The 20,135-nt window shown below is 49.9% G+C and overlaps 2 protein-coding genes across 2 annotated transcripts in view; both read right to left on the bottom strand.

Moving 5' to 3' along the window:
* Positions 1 to 821: 821 nt before the first annotated feature.
* lmx1a (LIM homeobox transcription factor 1, alpha) lies at positions 822 to 8,887 on the bottom strand. Its single transcript, XM_062452880.1, has 9 exons — positions 8,745 to 8,887; positions 8,463 to 8,510; positions 7,944 to 8,124; positions 3,149 to 3,366; positions 2,864 to 3,039; positions 2,579 to 2,656; positions 2,033 to 2,114; positions 1,768 to 1,938; positions 822 to 1,343 (listed from the first exon to the last, which is right to left on the bottom strand). Exons 2-9 carry the CDS (start codon positions 8,488 to 8,490, stop codon positions 1,201 to 1,203), a joined length of 1,077 nt encoding a protein of 358 aa, XP_062308864.1. The 5' UTR covers positions 8,491 to 8,510; positions 8,745 to 8,887; the 3' UTR covers positions 822 to 1,200.
* A 610-nt stretch (positions 8,888 to 9,497) lies between these two features.
* rxrgb (retinoid X receptor, gamma b) overlaps positions 9,498 to 20,135 on the bottom strand; it is a 13,797-nt gene continuing 3,159 nt past the window's right edge. The window contains 10 exon segments of the mRNA XM_062452878.1: positions 9,498 to 10,025; positions 10,836 to 10,941; positions 11,348 to 11,439; positions 11,562 to 11,694; positions 12,235 to 12,364; positions 12,859 to 13,019; positions 13,252 to 13,431; positions 13,973 to 14,117; positions 17,067 to 17,265; positions 17,267 to 17,315. Coding sequence (XP_062308862.1) covers positions 9,878 to 10,025; positions 10,836 to 10,941; positions 11,348 to 11,439; positions 11,562 to 11,694; positions 12,235 to 12,364; positions 12,859 to 13,019; positions 13,252 to 13,431; positions 13,973 to 14,117; positions 17,067 to 17,265; positions 17,267 to 17,315 — 1,343 coding nt within the window. The 3' untranslated portion in view covers positions 9,498 to 9,877.

Below are 20,135 nucleotides of genomic sequence, written 5' to 3'. Positions count from 1 at the left end.
CCGTGCTCCGTGAGCTCTGATTTCATAGTAGGAAACGTGAGCCGGGTCCTGGCGGGTTCACGGCTAGGGCAAGGAGGCACAGCGCACACAGGGGGCTTCATATCTGTGTGTCACACAGCGCAGTCTACCCTGACACAGCTTTCAGCCCCTCTGTTGTCTGGAGCCCCCTCCCCACCGGCCGTGACCTCCCTCCCCAGGATGGGTGCATTCCAGCTGGGCACGGCGCCTGGGTGGTCTCCCCCCGTTTGGGCCCGGAGGACGGAAGGTAGAAAAATGCAGCGTGGGTTTTTTTTTGGGGAGCGAGGAGGGGAGCACAATGTGAGCGTTGAGGACGGGCGGTGTGGATGTGATCCTTACCTGCCGGTGACCCTCCGTGCTGTCATACCCCAGCCCTCCACCCCTCCGTGCTGTCATACCCCAGCCCTCCACCCCTCCGTGCTGTCATACCCCAGCCCTCCACCCCTCCGTGCTGTCATACCCCAGCCCTCCACCCCTCCGTGCTGTCATACCCCAGCCCTCCACCCCTCCGTGCTGTCATACCCCAGCCCTCCACCCCTCCACGAACCATCCCTCGCTTGTCTCCTGCGTGACAGGCAGACAGAGGGCCATGTCTGGGTGACCTGTCACCCAGATCGGACCGATAAGCCCCGTGGACGGGCCGACCCAGCAGTCACCCTCAGTATTAATTACCCTCTCCGCACTCCTGTCAGATCCAACCCTTGGATCAATCCTGAAGTCTTCACAAGACACAATTCAGACAACTGCGTATGTTACATACACTGTTTATTCGATGTTGATTCCTTCTGGCCACAAACAAGCCCACAAACAAATAAATACAAACACACACCAGAAGTTATGTACAGCATTAGATATATTACATTCTCATCTGGTCTCACAGGTAGAAAAACCACACAGTCCAGTGGTTTAGCTTTCATGTCCCACTTTTTATGACAAAAATCATATTTCACGGTTTTTCAGATATAAAAAAAGCAGTCCCACCCACATCTGAAAACAAAAGTCCCTGGAAAAGTCCCACTTTCATGCAAAACCCAAATTCACACTGGGAGGATTCCTTGGATGATGAGGCCTTGATTTCTAAAGCACTGGAGGAGACACCCAGGTAGAGGGGGGGGGGGGGGGGGGGTGAGAGGCATGATGTGCCCAGGGAGGTGATGACCTGGGTGGGGTACGCCCCGGCGCTCAGGAGGTGAAGTAGGAGTCCTGCATGGAGCAGAGACGGTCGATGGGAGTGAGCAGGGAGGAGTCCCCCAAAGAGAGACAGGAGCCGTCTCCTAGGTGACAGAAAGGGGCCACGTCCATGTCGTCATACAGCCCTCTGAAGCCTGTGGAGAAACAGGAAGTGACATCAGTCGAAAGAGATCAAGGACAGGAACCAGACTTTCTGATCTCTTACTTGGCATGAAAGCAGAGCATGCTTGGTGGTGTGGGACACCGTTACCACTAGGGGGCACCCAACAGGGCTTTTTGCAGGATGAATATTTTCCATGACGCTCTATCACTAGTGATGTTGTGTGGGTAAGAAGACACGAAACACCTTTTCAACACTCAGGTAGGACTGGGAAGACCAGACAGTTATTTCTGCAGTGCCCATTAAAGCCCAATCACGACTGTCCGGCAGCTGTTTGGAATGCCTGTTTGGAATGTTTACATATTCGTCTGTTTAGTTTAAAAATAAGTGTTATGGTAATGGTGAACATGGCGTGTAGGTGAACATGGCGTGTAGGTGCACCGCGACGGGTGTTTTACCGTAAGGGTGCATGTGGTCTCCGGGCATCTGCGGGGGGGTGAGGCCCTGCTTGAAGGGGTCCAGGTCATAGTCCTGCTGCTCCAGGGTGGTGCTGCCTACCTGCTGCTGCTGGAGGCCGTGGTACGAGCCCAGGGGGTCCAGGTCAGAGGTCAGACTGCCACAGGAGGGCGCTGGCGGAGACGAGAAGGAGAGGGGAGTGGGTGTGACGGACGTCTGAAAGTTCCTTCACGTCGTGACTGTGTGTGTGTTTGTGTGTGTCGCTACCTGTGTGAAGCGTTGTGTGGTTCTGATGCTCGGGTCTTGAGGATTGTTGCTGTTGCTGCTGCCTTCTGGCCAGCTTCTTCATCTACCACGAAATAACACGCATTTCATACATAACAGGTCTTATATATACATTGTGTGTGGATATGCTGTCAAATTACATCTCATTCAACAACCTCTGCCCTTCCTAGCCGGTCAGTCGTTCGGACCACACAGTCTTCATAAAAACATGTGCACTCAATTGAAACGCATTAATTGTAGGGAAAAGACAGGGTTGTCATTGAGGCTGGGAGGAAAACCACACACACACACACACACAGTTGCTTTGTAAGGAAATACAGCCCTAATCAGCGGGGCATCTACAGGTGAGATGTCATCGGTTTCCTCGGCAAAGAGATAACCTGACTGATTTCCAGTTTGGCAGAGCTACCTGCCGCCGAAAGAGTCCCTTTCTCAATGGGACGTATGGAAGTTTCGGGATGGAAGGTGGGAAATGAGGGGTGGGGGCTGGGGGGTACAGGGAGGGGGGCAGGGGGGGATTCACGTTACCTTGGCTCTCTGGTTTTGGAACCAGACTTGGACGACTCGCACACTCAGGCCAGTCTCTGCTGCCAAGGTCTCCCTTACCTTGGCGGAGGAGGGTAGAGGGAGAGAGGGAGGGAGGGTGAGATTAAAACAGAGAAGGAAAAAGTTAACTGAAGGTGACCCCCAGGGTCTGTGCTGAATGGACCGTCAACAAAGTCTTCAGCTCATTCTAGAAAAACAGTCCCTGAAAAGATTTGGGCGGTTTGGTGTTGTGAGTGTGGACACGTGAGTGTGTCCGAGCGCCCCCACCTTCCTGCAGGGCTTTGAGGAGACCTCGAAGGAGGCTTTGAAAGCTCGTCTCTGCTGGGTGGTGAGGATGGTGCGCGGCCGCTTGGGGCGTTTGTGCTCGGGGTCCTCCGCCCCGTTGCGTCTGCTGGACGACTTCACGCTCTCCTCCTCCTCCTCCTCTTCATCGTCGCTTTTACCTGCCACGAGAACAACGAAAGGCAGAAAATGAGGACGCGCCAAAACGCACACACACACACAAACACACCAACACACACCATCCCACACACACACACATACACACCGTACCTGAGTCTGAAGAGACGGGGCTGGCCAGCCCTTGGTCAAGGTCTCTGGCACACAGTAGCTGTCCTTCCCTGAGGACGCAGCGGTCTCCGGTCTGCAGCCTGCAGGCGCACACGCTACAGGTGAAGCAGCGCAGGTGGAAGACGGCGGCCCCCGCCCTCAGCACCAGCTCTGCCGGGGAGATGGCCTCGGCGCAGCCTCGACAACGCGCCGCGAACAGTCTGCAGAGCACATGGGGAGGAGAGGGAGAGAGAGAGTTAGTGAAAACAGCTCCTCTCTCTCTCTCTCTCTCTCTCTCTCTCTCTCTCTCTCTCTCTCTCTCTCTCTCTCTCTCTCTCTCCAGTCACCTGACAGTTCGCCGTCAAGCTCTCCTCCCTCAGCAGCCCTTCGCATGTTCCCTTGGAGGCCTCGGACCAAGACGCTAGCCGGGTTTAGCTGTCAGTCAGTCACCCCCCTCTCCCCCTCTCCCCCTCTCCCCCCCTCTCCCCCCTCCAACCTCCCCAGACACTCAGACACATACCCCTAGAGTGGCGAGTGTGCGTCTTAGCGCCTGGCAACCAGGGCCAGTGGGGGCTAAGCCTGAGAGCCTCTGGCTGCCGTGTCCGAGGCCTCCCCCCCCCAGGGAGCGGGCAGAAAGGGGCTCCGCGGGCCGTGGCTCCAGCCCTGTGGGGGGGGGGGGGGTTCAGGGTTCCCGGTGGGAGAGGCTGGGCTGCTGTTCCCGGGAATTATCCCCGGAATTATCCCTAAGTCTGCTTAACCAGGGTGGGACAAAAGCACAGCCGACCCCCTCGCGGAGGGTCCATTGTGTCCCTCTTTGGCACGGCGGCTTCGTGGGTCTGTCAGGCAGGATGGTGCGTCATCGCTCTGGGTGTGAGGGGGTGGGGGGGGGGGTTCCCGATTTGATTAGGTCACCAGCGGAGTCGCCATAGATACGTGAGCTGGTGACTGCTCTCTTTAGCACAATGCTTGACGACTCACGTCTCAATGTTCCTAAAGAGTGACAGACGTGCGCTGAAAAAGTCGAATAGTAAAACACTTTTCCGGAGGTGAACAGACAGCAGCGTGTTAGTATCAGCAACGTTTCTTTTCCCCTGAAGAACGGGATTCATTTCGGAAAAAAGGTTTCCAATTCAACATTCTGGATCGTTGTAAAAGGTGCAAGTTGTATATTGGGTAGACAGACACAAACAAACATTGAAATTAAGTAGAAAAAAACCGCCATTATGAATAGGTGTGAACGACAACATCCAGAAGCTTGGCATTGCTGGGAGATATTAGTGTTGCCGTGGGGTCGCCAGGGAAACTGTAGAGCTCATTCTAAGAAGCTCTGAAGAGTCAGACTGGATGGCTGACCCCAACCCAGACTGTCTGGCCGGCAGCATCCATGCTAGGCCGATGATCTTTCACATGGACGCAGGGAAGTCCATGGAATGTGCATTCCTCTGATAAAAATGCGTGCATCACAGTAGCGAATGTCAAAGAAAGTGTATCATGTACAGGTTAACACAACAACGTTTCACGGCGTTCTTTTTGAGATTGTTCGTTTGTGACGCAGTACCAAGTTGCAGACTCGATATGTATTATACAAAATGTATATAATATATATATTTTTTTTTTACAGTCTCCTTGCTGCACTGTTGGTCACACTATAGGCTGTTCCCTCACCATAACGCCGTGCTTGCTAACACCTCACATGTAGAAGTCTGTTATAATGCTATCAGTGCTCATGGTAACACTAGCGGAACAGTCTAGTCAGCACATGGTCCCGCAGGTGAGAGTTTACCATGGTGATTCACAGGCTTGTTACTGCCCAGGCTGAGACAGGGGCCTCTCCTATGCAGGGGGAGTCGAGGTGGTTAATATTTAAACGTTTCCATTGACATTATCGGCGCAGAGTTCTTGCCAGGAAGACTGGAACACTCAGAGAAAGAATCGGTCACGGTGAATTTAAACAACAAGGTAGAACGAGCCAGCCATCTATCTGGAGAGAGGGGCTTTCTCATGCAGCAGCATTTAGGTCAGAGGGTTGTGAGTCCAGTGCACAGATGCACGCACACACACACACACTCGTGAACACACACTCCCACAGGTATACGCACACACCCTCACACAGACACACACACAGTATACTCATGTACACACAGGTATATGCACGTACCCACACGCACGCACGCACGCAGGATCATGCAGGTACACACACACGCACGCGTTGGCCAGATTGATGTGTTGTTCCTGGGCTGGCTTCTAAACCTGACCTTTGCTGCAGTCTGCTACTGGACATGTAGATGGATCCTGTTTCTAGATCAGGTGAACCTGGCGAACACACACAAACACAGCCCGCGGATCAGATAAGGACCTGAGGGTCAAGTGGACCGCTGATCTGACCGCTGATCTAACCGCTGATCTGACCACCCATCTGCTGTCCAATCTATCAACCAACTGGACCGTTCAGTCCGTCTCCTCTCCCGTGACGATCCAGCCAATCAGACTCTCGATTTGTCCGTCAGCCCTCACCGCGGACACAATGGGCTGATCCTGGAGGAGGGGGTACAGAGAAAGCTGCTGACCCCGTTTCGGATCTCTCTCAACTCTGAGACCGTAGCAGGCCAAGATGTGTGTGTGTGGGATGGAGAGGGGGAGAGAGAGGGGGAGAGAGAGAGAGAGAGAGAGAGAGAGAGAGAGAGAGAGAGAGAGAGAGAGAGAAAGAGGGAAGAAGGAATAGAAAGAGTGGGGGGAGATGACAGGACCCTAACCCAGAACCCTGGACAGTACAGCAGGGGAACGTGGAGAGGGGGTGAAGAGATGGGGCCTGGCACCAGGCCTCCTGCTAATTGGTCAGGTCAGATATCTCACGGTCGGGTGGGCGCCCTCCCATTGCTCATCTTGGGTGGGGGTGTGTGTGTGTGTGTGTGGGGGGGGGGGGGGGTACACCTGAGCGCGAGACCATCCAGCCAGATGCCATGGCACAGAATGCTACATCTCGTGTTGCCACCGTCCCCCCAAAAAAGTTCACGCCAAACCCCACGACTCTCCTGGTGGGTTCCCACTCTAACATATGGCCCCCTCTGTCCTCCGTCTCCCCCTCCTCATCAGACCCCCGATCTTCTGAGAGCCGGCCAGCCAGGCATTCCCCCTCGTCAACCCCATAGATTTTGTCCGCTTTCGAACAAAAATGCTGGAGACGTTACGTATGAGTTTTTCTTGTTTGTTTTTTTGTGAAGGAGAAAACATGGTGATCGAAAACGTGGTTAGGGCTGTTCTGGTGTGTTTTCCCTTCGCTGTGTTAGCCGCTGAGATAGTGTACCTGGGCACCGAAGTCTAATGAACTGAGTGGGAAATGTTTTCCAACCGCCGAGTGCTCCCGATGTTTTCAGTCTCGCTGTTTGCTTGGCAGGTGACCATGACCAAATTGTTCATATAATGTGAGCTTTGAGAACATTTTCTGCTTGGCTCTAAGGTGAGAGTATTTAGATAGAAGTGTGTGCGTGTGTGTGTGTGTGTGTGTGTGTGTGAGGGAATGGGGTGAGGTGTGTGTGTGTGTGGGGGGGGGGGGGGTTCTATCTGACGATGCCATATGCTGTGCCCAGCTTGCCATTGCCACACCGATGGATCTTGAAAATGTAACACATTTTGACAATGTGTCAGTTGAGCTCTACCCCAGATCGTGCGCTGTCTGTATGTGGAGGTGTGAGTGTGTGTGTGTGTGTGTGTGTGTGTTTGTGTGTGTGTGTGTGTGTTTGTGTGTTCTCACATTCCAGGGCCCACAACGCCCCTTCCTCCTGCAGTCACCTTGTTCTCCAAGGTGCATTGTGTTACAATCCCTGGACTCATACACACAATCCTATACACAGACACACACACACACACACACAAACAAAGACACACACCACATGTACACTGACAAACTAGAAAATCGAAGAACTATCCCAATTTAAAATGACCTAGACAAACTGAAAAAAGCTGAAAATGTATTTAGTGTTTAAGTGTAAGTGAAAACAAATCTAAAATCTCTTTATCTGAAATTAAAGAAACCTATGGATCAATCACATACACAATTTATCCTTCATATGTACACATACACACACACACACACACACACACACACACACACACACACACACACACACACACACAGCTAGTCAAGGGCAACAGGGACACAAGCTCTCAGACTTAAGTGGTTTGATGCGAATCAAATATCTGCCAGTGCAGCCTCAAATATTCATGCTACTAAATGCAATTCTTGACATGGAAGCAGGAATTGTCTGCAAAATGTTTCCTGTTCAATGTTCTCATGCTCATTCAATAAATCATTACCTGTGATGTATTGTAAATGTAATGGCATTCTAAAGTGATCACGTTACAATAAAATGCATCTGAATAACTGGGTTCGTAATTAGCTAAATAACTGGGTTTGTTTATTTTCTCTTTTACAATTGGACATCAAGCAGGTCACTTTGTCCAATCATAATTTTCTGGTTTGACTAAGATGACATAACTAACTGACATTAACTAAATGTAGGCTCATACCAGATCAGATTTTTCATCTTAATTTTATATTCATAAAGATATCAAATGATCAAGCTTCAGAATTTTCTTTATCTTATGGCCTATGTCAAAACATTATAAAAGAGGTATTTTTATATTTAGTATGTTTCAGACAAGGAAAACTTACATTTAGAGATTCCGAATTAATAGGCCTATTTGAGCATTGTTTCTGTGTGTCAGCTAATTTTGAAGCTGCCGAAATGTCTTCAACCCAACAACAAAAAAACTATAAGACAGTTCAACCAGCACTTACTTCGCATAGTCCAGCTTGCAATAGAGTTTCTTGTCTCGCAAAAAGCAAGAATTCTTTAACGGGTCACCGCAAGCCACGCAGCGCACGCACCGCTCGTGCCACAGCCCGTCGTTCACTCTGAGCAGGTATTTATCACGAATGAGACGGTGGCATCCCGCGCACACTGTCCTTTCTGTCAAGCCTGCAAGAGAATGTAATGATGGATTTAGGATGGTCCACTGTAAAAACGAAAACACTAATATTACAAATAGAATGAGTCTATATCAAATCATGTAAATGTCAAATTAAGTGAGAAAGTTTCATTCAATGTATTTTTTTTAATATATTATAGGCCTAATAATGTGTAGTCTACAATGGGTAACTTTGACAAAAGGCTAACACTTTAAGAGCATCTACTATCTACCTACACGTTTTTTTTATATAACATGTAAAAACACGAATTTGTTAAGTTTGTGAAATCTAACTGCTCACAAAAATATTAATAATTGCGAAAGTCATTAAACAAAATTCTCTGCTCACCAAGTAAAGACGTAGGGTGTTCCACCATTGTTTTATCTAAGCAAAATTCTAAAAGGGGAAACAATGTTTTCATCTTTGCAAATAATGAGAACAAAAATGTACAATGTACAAATGATAAACAACTAAAGTTTTACATGGTCGTAAAGATCAAATTAATTTAGATCCGACGCAAAAATGGTTAGGTTCATTCATTCATCAAGGAACAGTTTAAATTCAGACAGTTCAGTGTTGTCTACCTGTAAGCAATCTTGATTAACGAGAATCCAACAATAGCCAACCTACCATTCAATTTGTTGAGTTGTTATGTTCAGTTCTGTATGAATTTATTTCCGATATTTTTGATAATAGATGATCGGACAAACAACAAGAGCACAGAGTGGCCAGGAGAACCGGAGATAATAACTTTCTCTGCTGCAGGCGGTCGATTCCAGTTCCTCCTCCGTGTGTAGTAGTTATTGAATAGGCCTATTTATCTATCAATTAACCCATTAGTCAGTGAGAGGGAGAGAGGGAGAGAGAGAGATAGATCTGTGCCTACGGATACCTGCGCATTAAAAAGGAACGTCTTCTTCAATCCCTGTTCCTCTCGCCATCTCTCATGCCTCCCACACCCCCCGTGTCCTATAAAATACGGTTGAAAGAGTTGTCAACTGGACGCATACAACTTTTACTCACCTTTACTGGAAGATTAAAAGCTTAAAGTGAGATGCCTTTGATAAAATTAAGCCTTCAAATTGTCCCTCACACATTTTTTTTTAATGCAAGGCAAAACACTTAGTATGCCTATGCTCATCAAGTTTCAATAAATTGCGTCTTTTTGGTGTTTGCATAATAGGCTGAAAATGCAAGAGGCATGCCATAGACTTAATTTAATGATCTAGACTAAACCTATGACTCAAATATTGTGAATCTCAAGCTAGCGCTCTTGAATCCTTCCACCAGGAGTGCTCTCGCCATCTACTGGTAACTGGAGTAAAACTGCATGGTATTCATGTGCTGTGTGCAAAAGGAAGCCACAAACGATATATAAACACGTGCATTTTAAATAATTTTATTCTGGCAAAATTCTAAAATGCATTTTAGAAATGTAGGGATGGTTTCCGTTTTATACAATTAATCTTTGAATAAAATATTTTTTTCATATTGCATTGGCTTGCTTTTATGGACACCTGAAATTATCTATTTACAAAAAAACATCTGTTAATTCTATTAGAATTCATTTTAACAGTGTACTTCTTTTAAACCTACCCACCCCCCTCCCTTAGAACCAAACCGACCCCCCAAAAATACAAATTTTGACATTAATAATAATTTGTGCTTGGTACAAAATATGTGTTCGTTTTACAACTTGAATCAAGTTTCATCTTTATATCAATTACATTGTGGGGGTATATACAGGGACAGGGGGACTCGTGTCATGTGATCTGGTGTGGCGCTTCAAGCATCTCCATGAGGAAGGTATCTATGGGCGTGTCTCCGATCAGCTTGAAGAAGAACAGGTGCTCCAGACATTTGAGCCCTATGGAGCGTAGCGCAGGGAGGCGGAGCAGCAGTTTGGCAAACCTGGAGGAACACAACAACAATGACATATTTGAATACATCCTCCCTAATAATTGAAAAGAAAAAGAAAGTCAGGGCTGTAGGTATTCTGGTGTGGAGTGTTGGGGTTAGGGTGTTCTGGTGTGGAGTGTTGGGGCTAGGTGTTCTGTTGTGGAGTGTTGGGGTTAGGGTGTTCTGGTGTGGAGTGTTGGGGTTAGATGTTCTGGTGTGGAGTGCTGGGGCTAGGTGTTCTGTTGTGGAGTGCTGGGGCTAGGTGTTCTGGTGTGGAGTGTTGGGGTTAGGGTGTTCTGGGGTGGAGTGTTGGGGCTAGGTGTTCTGGTGTGGAGTGTTGGGGCTAGGTGTTCTGGTGTGGAGTGTTGGGGCTAGGTGTTCTGGTGTGGAGTGTTGGGGCTAGGTGTTCTGGTGTGGAGTGCTGGGGCTAGGTGTTCTGGTGTGGAGTGTTGGGGCTAGGTGTTCTGGTGTGGAGTGTTGGGGCTAGGTGTTCTGGTGTGGAGTGTTGGGGCTAGGTGTTCTGGTGTGGAGTGTTGGGGCTAGGTGTTCTGGTGTGGAGTGTTGGGGTTAGGGTGTTCTGGGGTGGAGTGTTGGGGCTAGGTGTTCTGGTGTGGAGTGTTGGGGCTAGGTGTTCTGGTGTGGAGTGTTGGGGTTAGGGTGTTCTGGGGTGGAGTGTTGGGGCTAGGTGTTCTGGTGTGGAGTGTTGGGGCTAGGTGTTCTGGTGTGGAGTGTTGGGGTTAGGGTGTTCTGGTGTGGAGTGTTGGGGCTAGGTGTTCTGGTGTGGAGTGTTGGGGCTAGGTGTTCTGGGCATGTCTTGCGTACCTGCCGGGCTGGTCGGGGTACTTCTGTTTGGTGTATGATTCTAGTGAGGCGTAGACCTTCTCCCTCAGTCCCTCTACCTCTGTGGGGTTGGACAAGCCCTTGGCATCTGCAGCCACAACAGAGTCCCAGTCAGACACACCGAATCACCTCTCGGTCACACAAGCAACATCTCAGATGAACCAGCAACGTTTAACGCTCCGATGAGACCATAAGTACGGTCATAGATGCTTTATTGGAAATGACAAATCATTCGTCTGAGACAACTGTGAGAATGTTTATTTCCTCCGAAACCACCTCCTCAGACCAACAATCATAACTGACAGGCCACATGCCGCGTTGATTAAACATGAAGGGTCATGAGTTCACAGCCATTACGATCCGTCACAGAAACGTCCTCTCGAGTGAGCGGAGAGCGTTATTTCCCCCGCACGTCACAGCAGAGCCACGAGGAGTGGTGTGTGTGTGTGCGTGTGTGTGTGCGTGTGTGCGTGTGTGCGAGCGTGCATTCTCACCAGGGTTAAACAGGACGATGGCCCGCAGACAGCCCAGCTCAGTCTTGTCCATCTGCATGTCCTTCATCTTGGATACCAGCTCCGTCAGAACCCTGTCGGAGACAGGGGAACGCCCCATGAGCAAAACGACGACGACAAAAAAAACGACCAATCGACAAGGAGCAGCAGAACGAGGACAGCGGGCGGTGTTCGGCGCGGCGTTCAGGACGCTCACCTGTCAAAGATGGAGCCGACGCCGGCGCTGTGGGCGCTGCTTCTGTGGACGTGGAGCCCCGTGGCCAATAAGATCCCGTCTTTCACGGTGACCGAGCGGTGGGAGAAGGAGGCGATGAGCAGCTCGTTCCAACCTGGAAACAAACAAAACGAAAAAAATTGACGATTCTTCTTGTCTAAGAGAGAGTGTTTTGTGTCTGTGTGGTGTTTTCTTATTCTCCCCGGCCTCCTCGGGCTACGAGGGTTCGGCGCTTCATTAGAGCCACTGTGCTACTTTCTCTCTCCTTGATTTAGGCCTCCGTGTGAAATATCTAACCAGCAGAGGTCAGTCTTGGGTTGGCTGTGAATGAGGCTGACTGGGCCCTGGCAAAGAACCATGTTTGTCTCGAGTTACATTCAGTGTAGGAACGAAGTGCCAATTCACATTCTATGATGCACACACCAAGGTGACGTAAATAGACTGCGTGCGTTCGTTTGTGGGCCTGTGTGTTTCCTGCGTGTGTGTGTGTGTGTGAGTACCCAGAAGTGTGTAAAGGTAAATGTGTTGTACAGTGTGTGTGTTTGTGTGAGAGTGATAACCTAGCAGAAAGGCATGTGTTGTAGTGTGTGTGTGTTTGACTATCCAGGGTTGTAGAAAGGCATGTGTTGGCGTGTGTGTGTGTGCGGTGTCGTACCTGCTCGTAGTAGGATGACCTGGTCGTCCAGGGGCAGCTCTGAGAAGTGGGGGATCCTTTTGGCCCACTCCACCAGGGTGAACAGCTGCTTGTCTGCTGCCTGGCAGATGTTGGTCACCGGGTCGTTGGTCTGGAAGGTGGAGAGGACGGGGGAGAGAGAGAGAGAGAGAGAGAGAGAGAGAGAGAGAGAGAGAGAGAGAGAGAGAGAGAGGTTAACACACTCATCTCCAGGAACACACGGGTAACCACGGGTAACCACGGCTCAACCACGTTTCAATGTACAGCTACGGTATGATGTGTTCACCGTATGTGTGCGTAAGTGTCCAGTGAATCGAATCAACCACTGAACTAATCAACCAATCAACCGTTATATCAACCAATCATTCAACCAATCGTTTAACCAATCAGCTACAGGGTGGTTAAAAGTGCGGATTCCTCAGAGATAGATTAAGCGTATAGCCGTAACTGAAAGGTTACAGTCAAAGAAATCACTGTTGAGTGGTGTACTGTCTGGACCATAGTGGGTGTTGGGTGGTGTTCTGTCTTGACTGTAGCAGGTGTTGGGTGGTGTACTGTGTGGACCATAGCGGGTTTTGGGTGGTGTTCTGCCTGAAGCGTCCGTACAGAGTTACCGGGGCTCCCCTCCGCGTACGACTCCGTCTTGGGCTCCACGGCCAGCTCCGCGTCCAGGATCTTGTCCACGGGCATGTCCTCGTTGAAGCTGCTGGTGGACTCCACTTCGTTCTCCCCGCGCTCCTTCCCCCGCTGCCTCTCCTCCTGCACCGCTGCACAGGGGGGTCAAAGGGCAAAGGTTACGCTTCCTGTGGGTTACCCGCGATGCCACGCCAAAAAAAGTTGTTGAGACGAAAACGTTAAAAGGCTCGCAACTATCGACGCCATACGCAAACAGGATGAGTGGCGAGTGCCACAAAGCGCGCTGACACGCCGAGCGTAGACACTACGCACCCTTTCCCCCCCCTCCCCCGGCCCCAGGCACATGCACACACTTACACACACCTTCTCTCTTCATGCCCATGGCTAGGCACTTCTGATAACGACAGTACTGGCAGCGGTTCCTCTGTCGTTTGTCAATCAGGCACTCCTTGCTGTCTCGACACGTGTACGTGAGGTCCTTCCGGATAGTTCTTTTGAAGAAGCCTTTGCAGCCTTCGCAGCTGTACACGCCATAGTGCTTCCCTGTGTTAAAGAGTCGAGAGGTTGTGTTTACCATCTGGTATCAATTGTGGTTCACAATTGTTATTTGGCTGTGGTTCACTGTGGTTGAATACATGTTCACTCTCATTTTCTCTTTCTTTCTCTTTCTTTCTTTCTTTCTTTCCCTCTTTCCCTCCCTCCCTCCCTCCCTCCTCTCTCCCTCCCTCCCTCCCTCTCCGTCGTTCTCCATCCCTCACTCATTCTGTCTTCATGTCGCTCTCTCTCCCTCACCCCTCTCTCTCTCTCTTTCTCTATCTCCCCATCTCCTTCTTCCCCTCTCTCTCTCTCTCTCTCTCTCTCTCTCTCTCTCTCTCTCTCTCTCTCTCTCTCTCTCTCTCTCTCTCTCTCTCTCTCTCTCTCTCTCTCTCTCTCTCTCTCTCTCTCTCTCTCTCTCTCTCTCTCTCTCTCTCTCTCTCTCTCTCTCTCTCTCTCTCTCTCTCTCTCTCTCTCTCTCTCTCTCGTTCTCCAGCGGGGTTCCGCTGAATGTGGTGGTGGCGGGGCGTGGTGGCTGGGACGTGCTTACCTGAGGAGCGGTCTCCACAGATGGCGCAGATGTGTTTGGACATGCCTCCCGGGCTGGTGCACTGGTAGTTGATGTTCCCCATGGACTGCAGGCCCGGGGGGGGCTTGATGTCCTCTGAACTGCTGACACTGTTCATGGAGTTCATCTGGAGACCAACACACAGGGGGGGGGGGGGGAGGGAGAGGAGAGGAGAAGAGAGGGAGGGAGAGTAGAGAGGAGGGAGAGGAGGGAGGAGAGGAGGGAGAGGAGAAGAGAGGGAGGAAGAGAGAGGGGGTCAGATGGCTGAGCGGTTAGGGAGTTGGGCTAGTAGAAGGTTGTTGGTTCGATTCCCGGCCGTGCAAAATGACGTTGTGTCCTTGGGCAAGGCACTTCACCCTACTTGCCTCGGGGGGAATGTCCCTGTACTTACTGTAAGTCGCTCTGGATAAGAGCATCTGCTAAATGACTAAATGTAAATGTAAATGTAAGAGTAGAGAGGAGGGAGAGGAGGGGGGAGGGCGAGGAGGGGGGGAGGAGAAGAGAGGGAGGGAGAGGAGGGAGGGAGAGAGAGAGGGAGAGAGAGGAGGGACGGAGGAGAAGAGAGGGAGAGGAGGGGGGCAGGGAGAGAAGGGGGAGAAGAGTGAGTGAGTAAGTCGAGCTTCTTTCTCCCATTCCTCTATTTTCCCCTACTTGTCTTCTGCTTGTCGCTCCGTCGCTCCAAACTCCCACAGCGTTTTGTGGGTGTGTGGGATCACATGCTTGGGTAAAGGGAGTGACTGTTTCTCCCAGTCATGCAGGTTTTTAATGTTTGCCGACAGGAGTGGGCGTGGAAGAGGGGCCGTCACTTTCCTGCAGTTGCACTTTGCAAACCAGCAGAGGGAGCTGTCGCGCATCTGGAACTTTCGAGGAAGTGCATAGACTTGGGGTTTAGCGTAATGTTGAAAAACAATCCGCTTTATACTCGACCTAATGGCCATTCTAAAGACAAGGTACACAACTGAATAAACATTGATGTAATCCTTTTTCAAACAGCTCCTGATTCCTGAATAAACATTTTAAACGGGATCCTTATAGTGTCCTTATCAACCATTTGCACTTTGAACTCCTGCAATCATACACTGGATTTGGCCCTAACAGATCCATTAAAACACACATCATTGTTTGTTTTCTAATTGTGTGTATAAATATGTGTGTGTATCTACATGGGACAAACACCAGTGACCTACATCCAGTATTCTGTATATTTGATGTGTTGCCCAGTATATAGGACATCCTTTCCAGGGACTATGGGCTTTTCCTTTAGTTTATTAATGACCAGTACTCTGAACTGTATATCCCCTAATGGCTGTCTGAACTCAGATCTATCTTTCACCTGACAACTGAGGAAAAGGGGATGCAATTGCAGCACTCTCTCTCCCTCTCTCCCTCTCTCTCTCCTTGTCCCCCTCTCCTCCTCCTCCTCCTCCTCCTCCTCTCTCCGTCTCTCCACCTCCCTGTCTGGACTATCCCAGAATATTGTCTCTCACTTCATCTCTCTCAGTCTTTCTCTCTCCCCCACTTTCACTCTCTCTCTCCAACTATGGCTGTATGTGCACCACTGGATGCCCTGAAGGCAGGCGGTCACAGTTAAATGAGCATTCGACTGCCTGTCCAGGCTGTCGCCAGTGAGTCAATGATGGGTGACCATTTCCCTTCAGCTCCCCCGCATGCCTTTCACATACAATTAACAGACCAACCGCATTGGTTGACAGGGAGGCTGTGCTTCCTGGCATAGCGCTAACGACTCAAAAATGCTCACTCAAAATGCTCATCGTTCCTTAAGACTCAAAGCTGATTGGGTTAAGAGTTAACGACAACCCTATAAATATTGCATTTGCCAAACCGATGATGGTGCATTACTTCTATAAAACATATGAAAGCCACCTACGCTGTCATAGTCATCTTTCATCGCTCCCGCGATGGCCTGATCATTTTGACTCACACGTGGGAAACTGACTAACCATGGAAGCAAAATATTCATTAGGAGCTTCCTGCGAAGATGTGAGATGGTCCATGTAATGAAGTTTGACCGGCGCTGCGTGGCCGTGTCAGAGCGCCACCCAGAGGGACCGCGCCGAGCTGCGAATTCGATCTATACTATCAACGGCGTAATGGATATCATCTCCTCCTCTCGCCCACAGCCCTGGGTCTGGTCCAGAACTGAGAGCATTGTGTTTGGCGGACTGTCAAAGCACAACCTTCTGTGCTTTTGTTGTTTTCTGAATAGGACGCTCAAAGAGAAAGAGAGGGGGTAAAAAAAGTAGAAAAAAAAGCACTTGGATCTTGTCGTCTATTGTGGGACGACAGTGAAAAGAAGGGCATTGTGGGAGTTGTTGTTTACTGTTTGTTTCTACCGCAAAGAGCCCCGAGAGGTCTCAAGGGGCTTTGCTATTGTTGTGAGTGACCTGTAACAACATTCAGAGAGGAAGGGGAAAAAGCAGGTTTCGCCCGGTTACCGCTCCATTAAATCTCTGATACTCGGCTAGGGCCGCTCGTCTTGGGCAGGGCTCTAGGTCTCCCTGCCCGATGGAGCGACGTAGCAGTCTCTCACTCGCTGCCCTTTAGGAGAAGGTTAAAGGTCATGTGGAGGGTATGAGGGCGTCAGCGGCGCTAGGTGGTGTGTGCTTGAGTGGTGTGCGACGCTAATTGGACATGGTCAGCCTTAAGCCTCCTCTATTTTGGTTTTCAAGCAGGGCGAAGGCACATGACTAACGTGGAACAGGGATTGTGAAGGCTGAGAGGACAAGAGGCTAAATGTGGATTGACAGTCGTGAATCTAAAATACAAGTCTGTGCAATGTGTGGCAAATAAGGAGTCAGATGGCTGAGCGGTTAGGGAGTGGGGCTATTAATCAGAAGGTTGCCGGTTCGATTCCCGGCCGAGACAAATTACGTTGTGTCCTTGGGCAAGGCACTTCACCCTACTTGCCTCGGGGGAATGTCCCTGAACTTACTGTAAATCGCTCTGGATAAGAGCGTCTGCTAAATGACTACATGTAAATAAAGCTGAAGTATCACAAAGTATATGCTTATTAAGTATTTTCCCGGATTGACAAACGATTTCCTCGGTTTCTTACCATGCAGTCTCTCACCGGAGGGCTGTTGAGCGCGCCGAAGTTCATCCCGGGTGTGGAGGGGAGCGAGATAGACGGCGAGCCCAGCGAGGACGTGATGACGGAGTACGGCGACGCCAGGCCGTTCATGGGGGAGCCCAGGGTGCTCATGGGGGGCGGGAGAGGCCTGGACGTGCTGATGACAGAGGGATGTCCCACCCGTGCCCATTGGCTGGTGGTGGGAGTGGGCTGTGTTCATTGGCCCTGAGGAGTCTGTGGGGGAGGAGCAGAGGGAAGGGGTGGTTGGCATCCAGACTGGGTTGCGTAGCAACAAACGATACAAAAATAAGCACTCACAAGGCAGTTGATCGACAGTCTTTGACTTCAGAAAACTTGGAAAGAGGGCAAGATGTAGAAATAGCTAATAACATACCAAGTGTCTAACCCTAATCCAAACCCTTTCAAATAAAGTTGAAAATCGAATCAAAACTGAAAGAAGAATTTAAATCTACCTGCAAAATACCGCATAATCTTCTTCTAGAGGGAGAAGGCTGTATTCAGTAAAGGCCGAAAAATATTAGCAATTCCACATACACCCTTGCTGCCTCACATTAATGTCGATGTAGAATCCAGCAAACATTATTTTGGTCACAGTGTGCTGACTTGGTTGCGGGTCCATCGATGCAAACTGACAGGCTGGCATTTACATAGATGACCTACTTAGACGAGCTGTCAATCAATGAAGGAAGGGGTGTGGGAGGAACACATGCACGTGGCTTACAGGATATTAATCATCACTAGGAATGGACACACTCCCAGAAACACACACACACAGGTCGTGGAAACAAGCACAAACCACACCAATAAATTTACTTAAGCTTATACACACACACACACACACACACCTTAACACAGGCCTAAATGTCACATTCCTGTTCCTAATGCTAGGGGGTAGAACACCTTCAAGACCAAACCTCACAGAGACCCCAGCACTGACACGCAACCCCCCCCCCCCCACACACACACACACACACACACATACACACACACACTCTCTTCCTCACTTTCTCTGCATCTTCAAGTCCCGCAAGGAGAAGCGTTTGGGGTTGTATCCATTGTCGAAAAGGACCATCAACACACAAAATCCTAGGGTTCGGACAAAAGTGGGACTTGGAATTATTTATAATCAGTCAAAAAAGAAAAAAAATACAGAATAGAGCTTGAAGAAGTATAGGAACGTTGTGCGTCAATGACTTTGAAAGAGGGTTAGGAAAGCGAGTGGAATGTACCATCATCCAGGGACCGTCTGAATGGAACTGATTTCAGACACACACACACACACACACACACACAGCTGTTTGGCTGTTCCCTCTACTTTTGTATGCCAGAGGACAGATGTTGTGCAACTTCCTGTTCAGCACAAGAACTACAGCCTCCACCCCTCTCGTCTCCCTACCAGCCTTCCCAGCAGACTAGACCACGACGAGGACTCACTGCAGCTCCACAAGCCAGACGTCCATACTTCAATGTGCCTCAACCATCTATATCGGAGTTGCGAAGTTGGACTCAAAGCTTAAGACCCGCCTCACTTGTTCCCCTGTTGCCAGCGATTGGCCAACGCTCTCTCCAAGGCCAACAAAGATCAGAGCCAAGCCCAGAGCTGAAAGTCCTGATGGTCGCTGTTGAAACATCAGAACACGGCGCGGACACACGGTCAGCTGGTGGGATTCCAACCAAAAGGAAGCCAGGCGGGGCTCGCATGCTCGGACACGGGAATGTGAGCGTGGCAGGATGCCAGGGAGCTCACCAGAGGAAGTACGATGAGGACAGAGTAGCCCTGGATCACGGGTCCTTGAACGACCCACCTCCACCGGCTGTTCCACAATTACACAGATCACTGCTCCACAAGGGTTCTGGAGGCCTGTGTGTCTGCGTGTCTGTGTCTTTACAAACTGTTTTCATGCGCTGGTTTGAACACACTGTACCTTGCTGCAACATAAGCAGGACTTTAGTCCAGACTAGTCTTCTCTGCACTGGGGTGTTCGTTAGTGAGAAAACAAACTGACAGCGCAGCGGAGCACCTTTGACCCGAGCAGTCGCGACTCAAAGGTCACCTCTTGCTAAATTCCCGACCAAGTTCAAAAGAGATCATATCGGTTTCCCAGGGCTGCAGAGATTAATCCCAGAAAGGTTAGCGATAGATAGAGCAGCGCTAGCGATGTATCAAAACACAGGAAAACCTCTGAGTACCCACAATGCAACACCCAACACGGACAGGAGACACAGAAAATGATGTAAGACCAAGAAAGTAGCTTACACAAGCCACAGCCTTCACCTCGTCTTTCATTAACTCATGACCTACCCTTTAAACAAAACTGAAGTCGGCCTTAAACAAGACCGAGTTCTAAAACAACCTCATGAAAACACCTGCCTGCCTGCCTCTCTGTCTGTCTGTCTGTCTGCAATGTCTGCATGTCTGCATGTCTGCATGTCTGCATGTCTGCATGTCTGCCGCCTGCCTGCCTGCCTGCCTGCCTGCCTGTCTGTCTGTCTGTCTGTCTGCATGTCTGCCTGTCTGCCTGCCTGCCTGCCTGCCTGCCTGCCTTCCTGCCTGTCTGTCTGCCTGAGCCTCCCACAGATTCCTGCCTGTCTGTCTGTCTGCCTGAGCCTCCCACAGATGAGGACAGTATCTAAATATTAATGATTTCAGCGGCCAGCAAATAATAACAACCACTGCCACAAACCTGTAAAATCCCTCATTGTTAATTACAGGCCAGCGGAGGTTTGGACCCCCCAGTGTGAGGTAATTCAATAAGCCTGTGGCCTACTAACTAATAATATCTACTGTCTGGAGAGCAGACTAGAGGTGGGGGCTTCTCTGTGTGTGTGTGTGTGTGTGTGTGTGTGTGTGTGTGTGTGTGTGTGTGTGGAGGGTAAGATCAGCAACAGAACGACCTGGGCTTCAATATCTATTAGATTACCCCCTGACAGAGACAAGCAAATCCCTAACGCGGGCATCGATCGGCTGTGTGGCTGGTGTGTGTGAGACGGTGTGCGCGTGTGTGTGGTTTGTATGTGTGTGTGTGTGTGTTT

The sequence above is a fragment of the Osmerus eperlanus genome, chromosome 26, assembly GCF_963692335.1.
Source record: "Osmerus eperlanus chromosome 26, fOsmEpe2.1, whole genome shotgun sequence".
Lineage (NCBI taxonomy): Eukaryota > Metazoa > Chordata > Actinopteri > Osmeriformes > Osmeridae > Osmerus > Osmerus eperlanus.
Note: the sequence above shows the minus strand (reverse complement) of the source record. Positions and strands in the feature narration are given on the sequence as shown.

Bases quoted from the DNA above. Each gene is read 5' to 3' on its own strand.
- lmx1a (XM_062452880.1), bottom strand. From the start codon at position 8,490: ATGGTGGAACACCCTACGTCTTTACTTG. The intron at 3,040-3,148 runs GTACGGTGTGTA...TTCTCGTGGCAG, and splicing joins CCCCGTCTCTTCAGACTCAG to GTAAAAGCGACGATGAAGAG. The intron at 1,344-1,767 runs GTAAAACACCCG...GTTTCTCCACAG, and splicing joins AGACCACATGCACCCTTACG to GCTTCAGAGGGCTGTATGAC.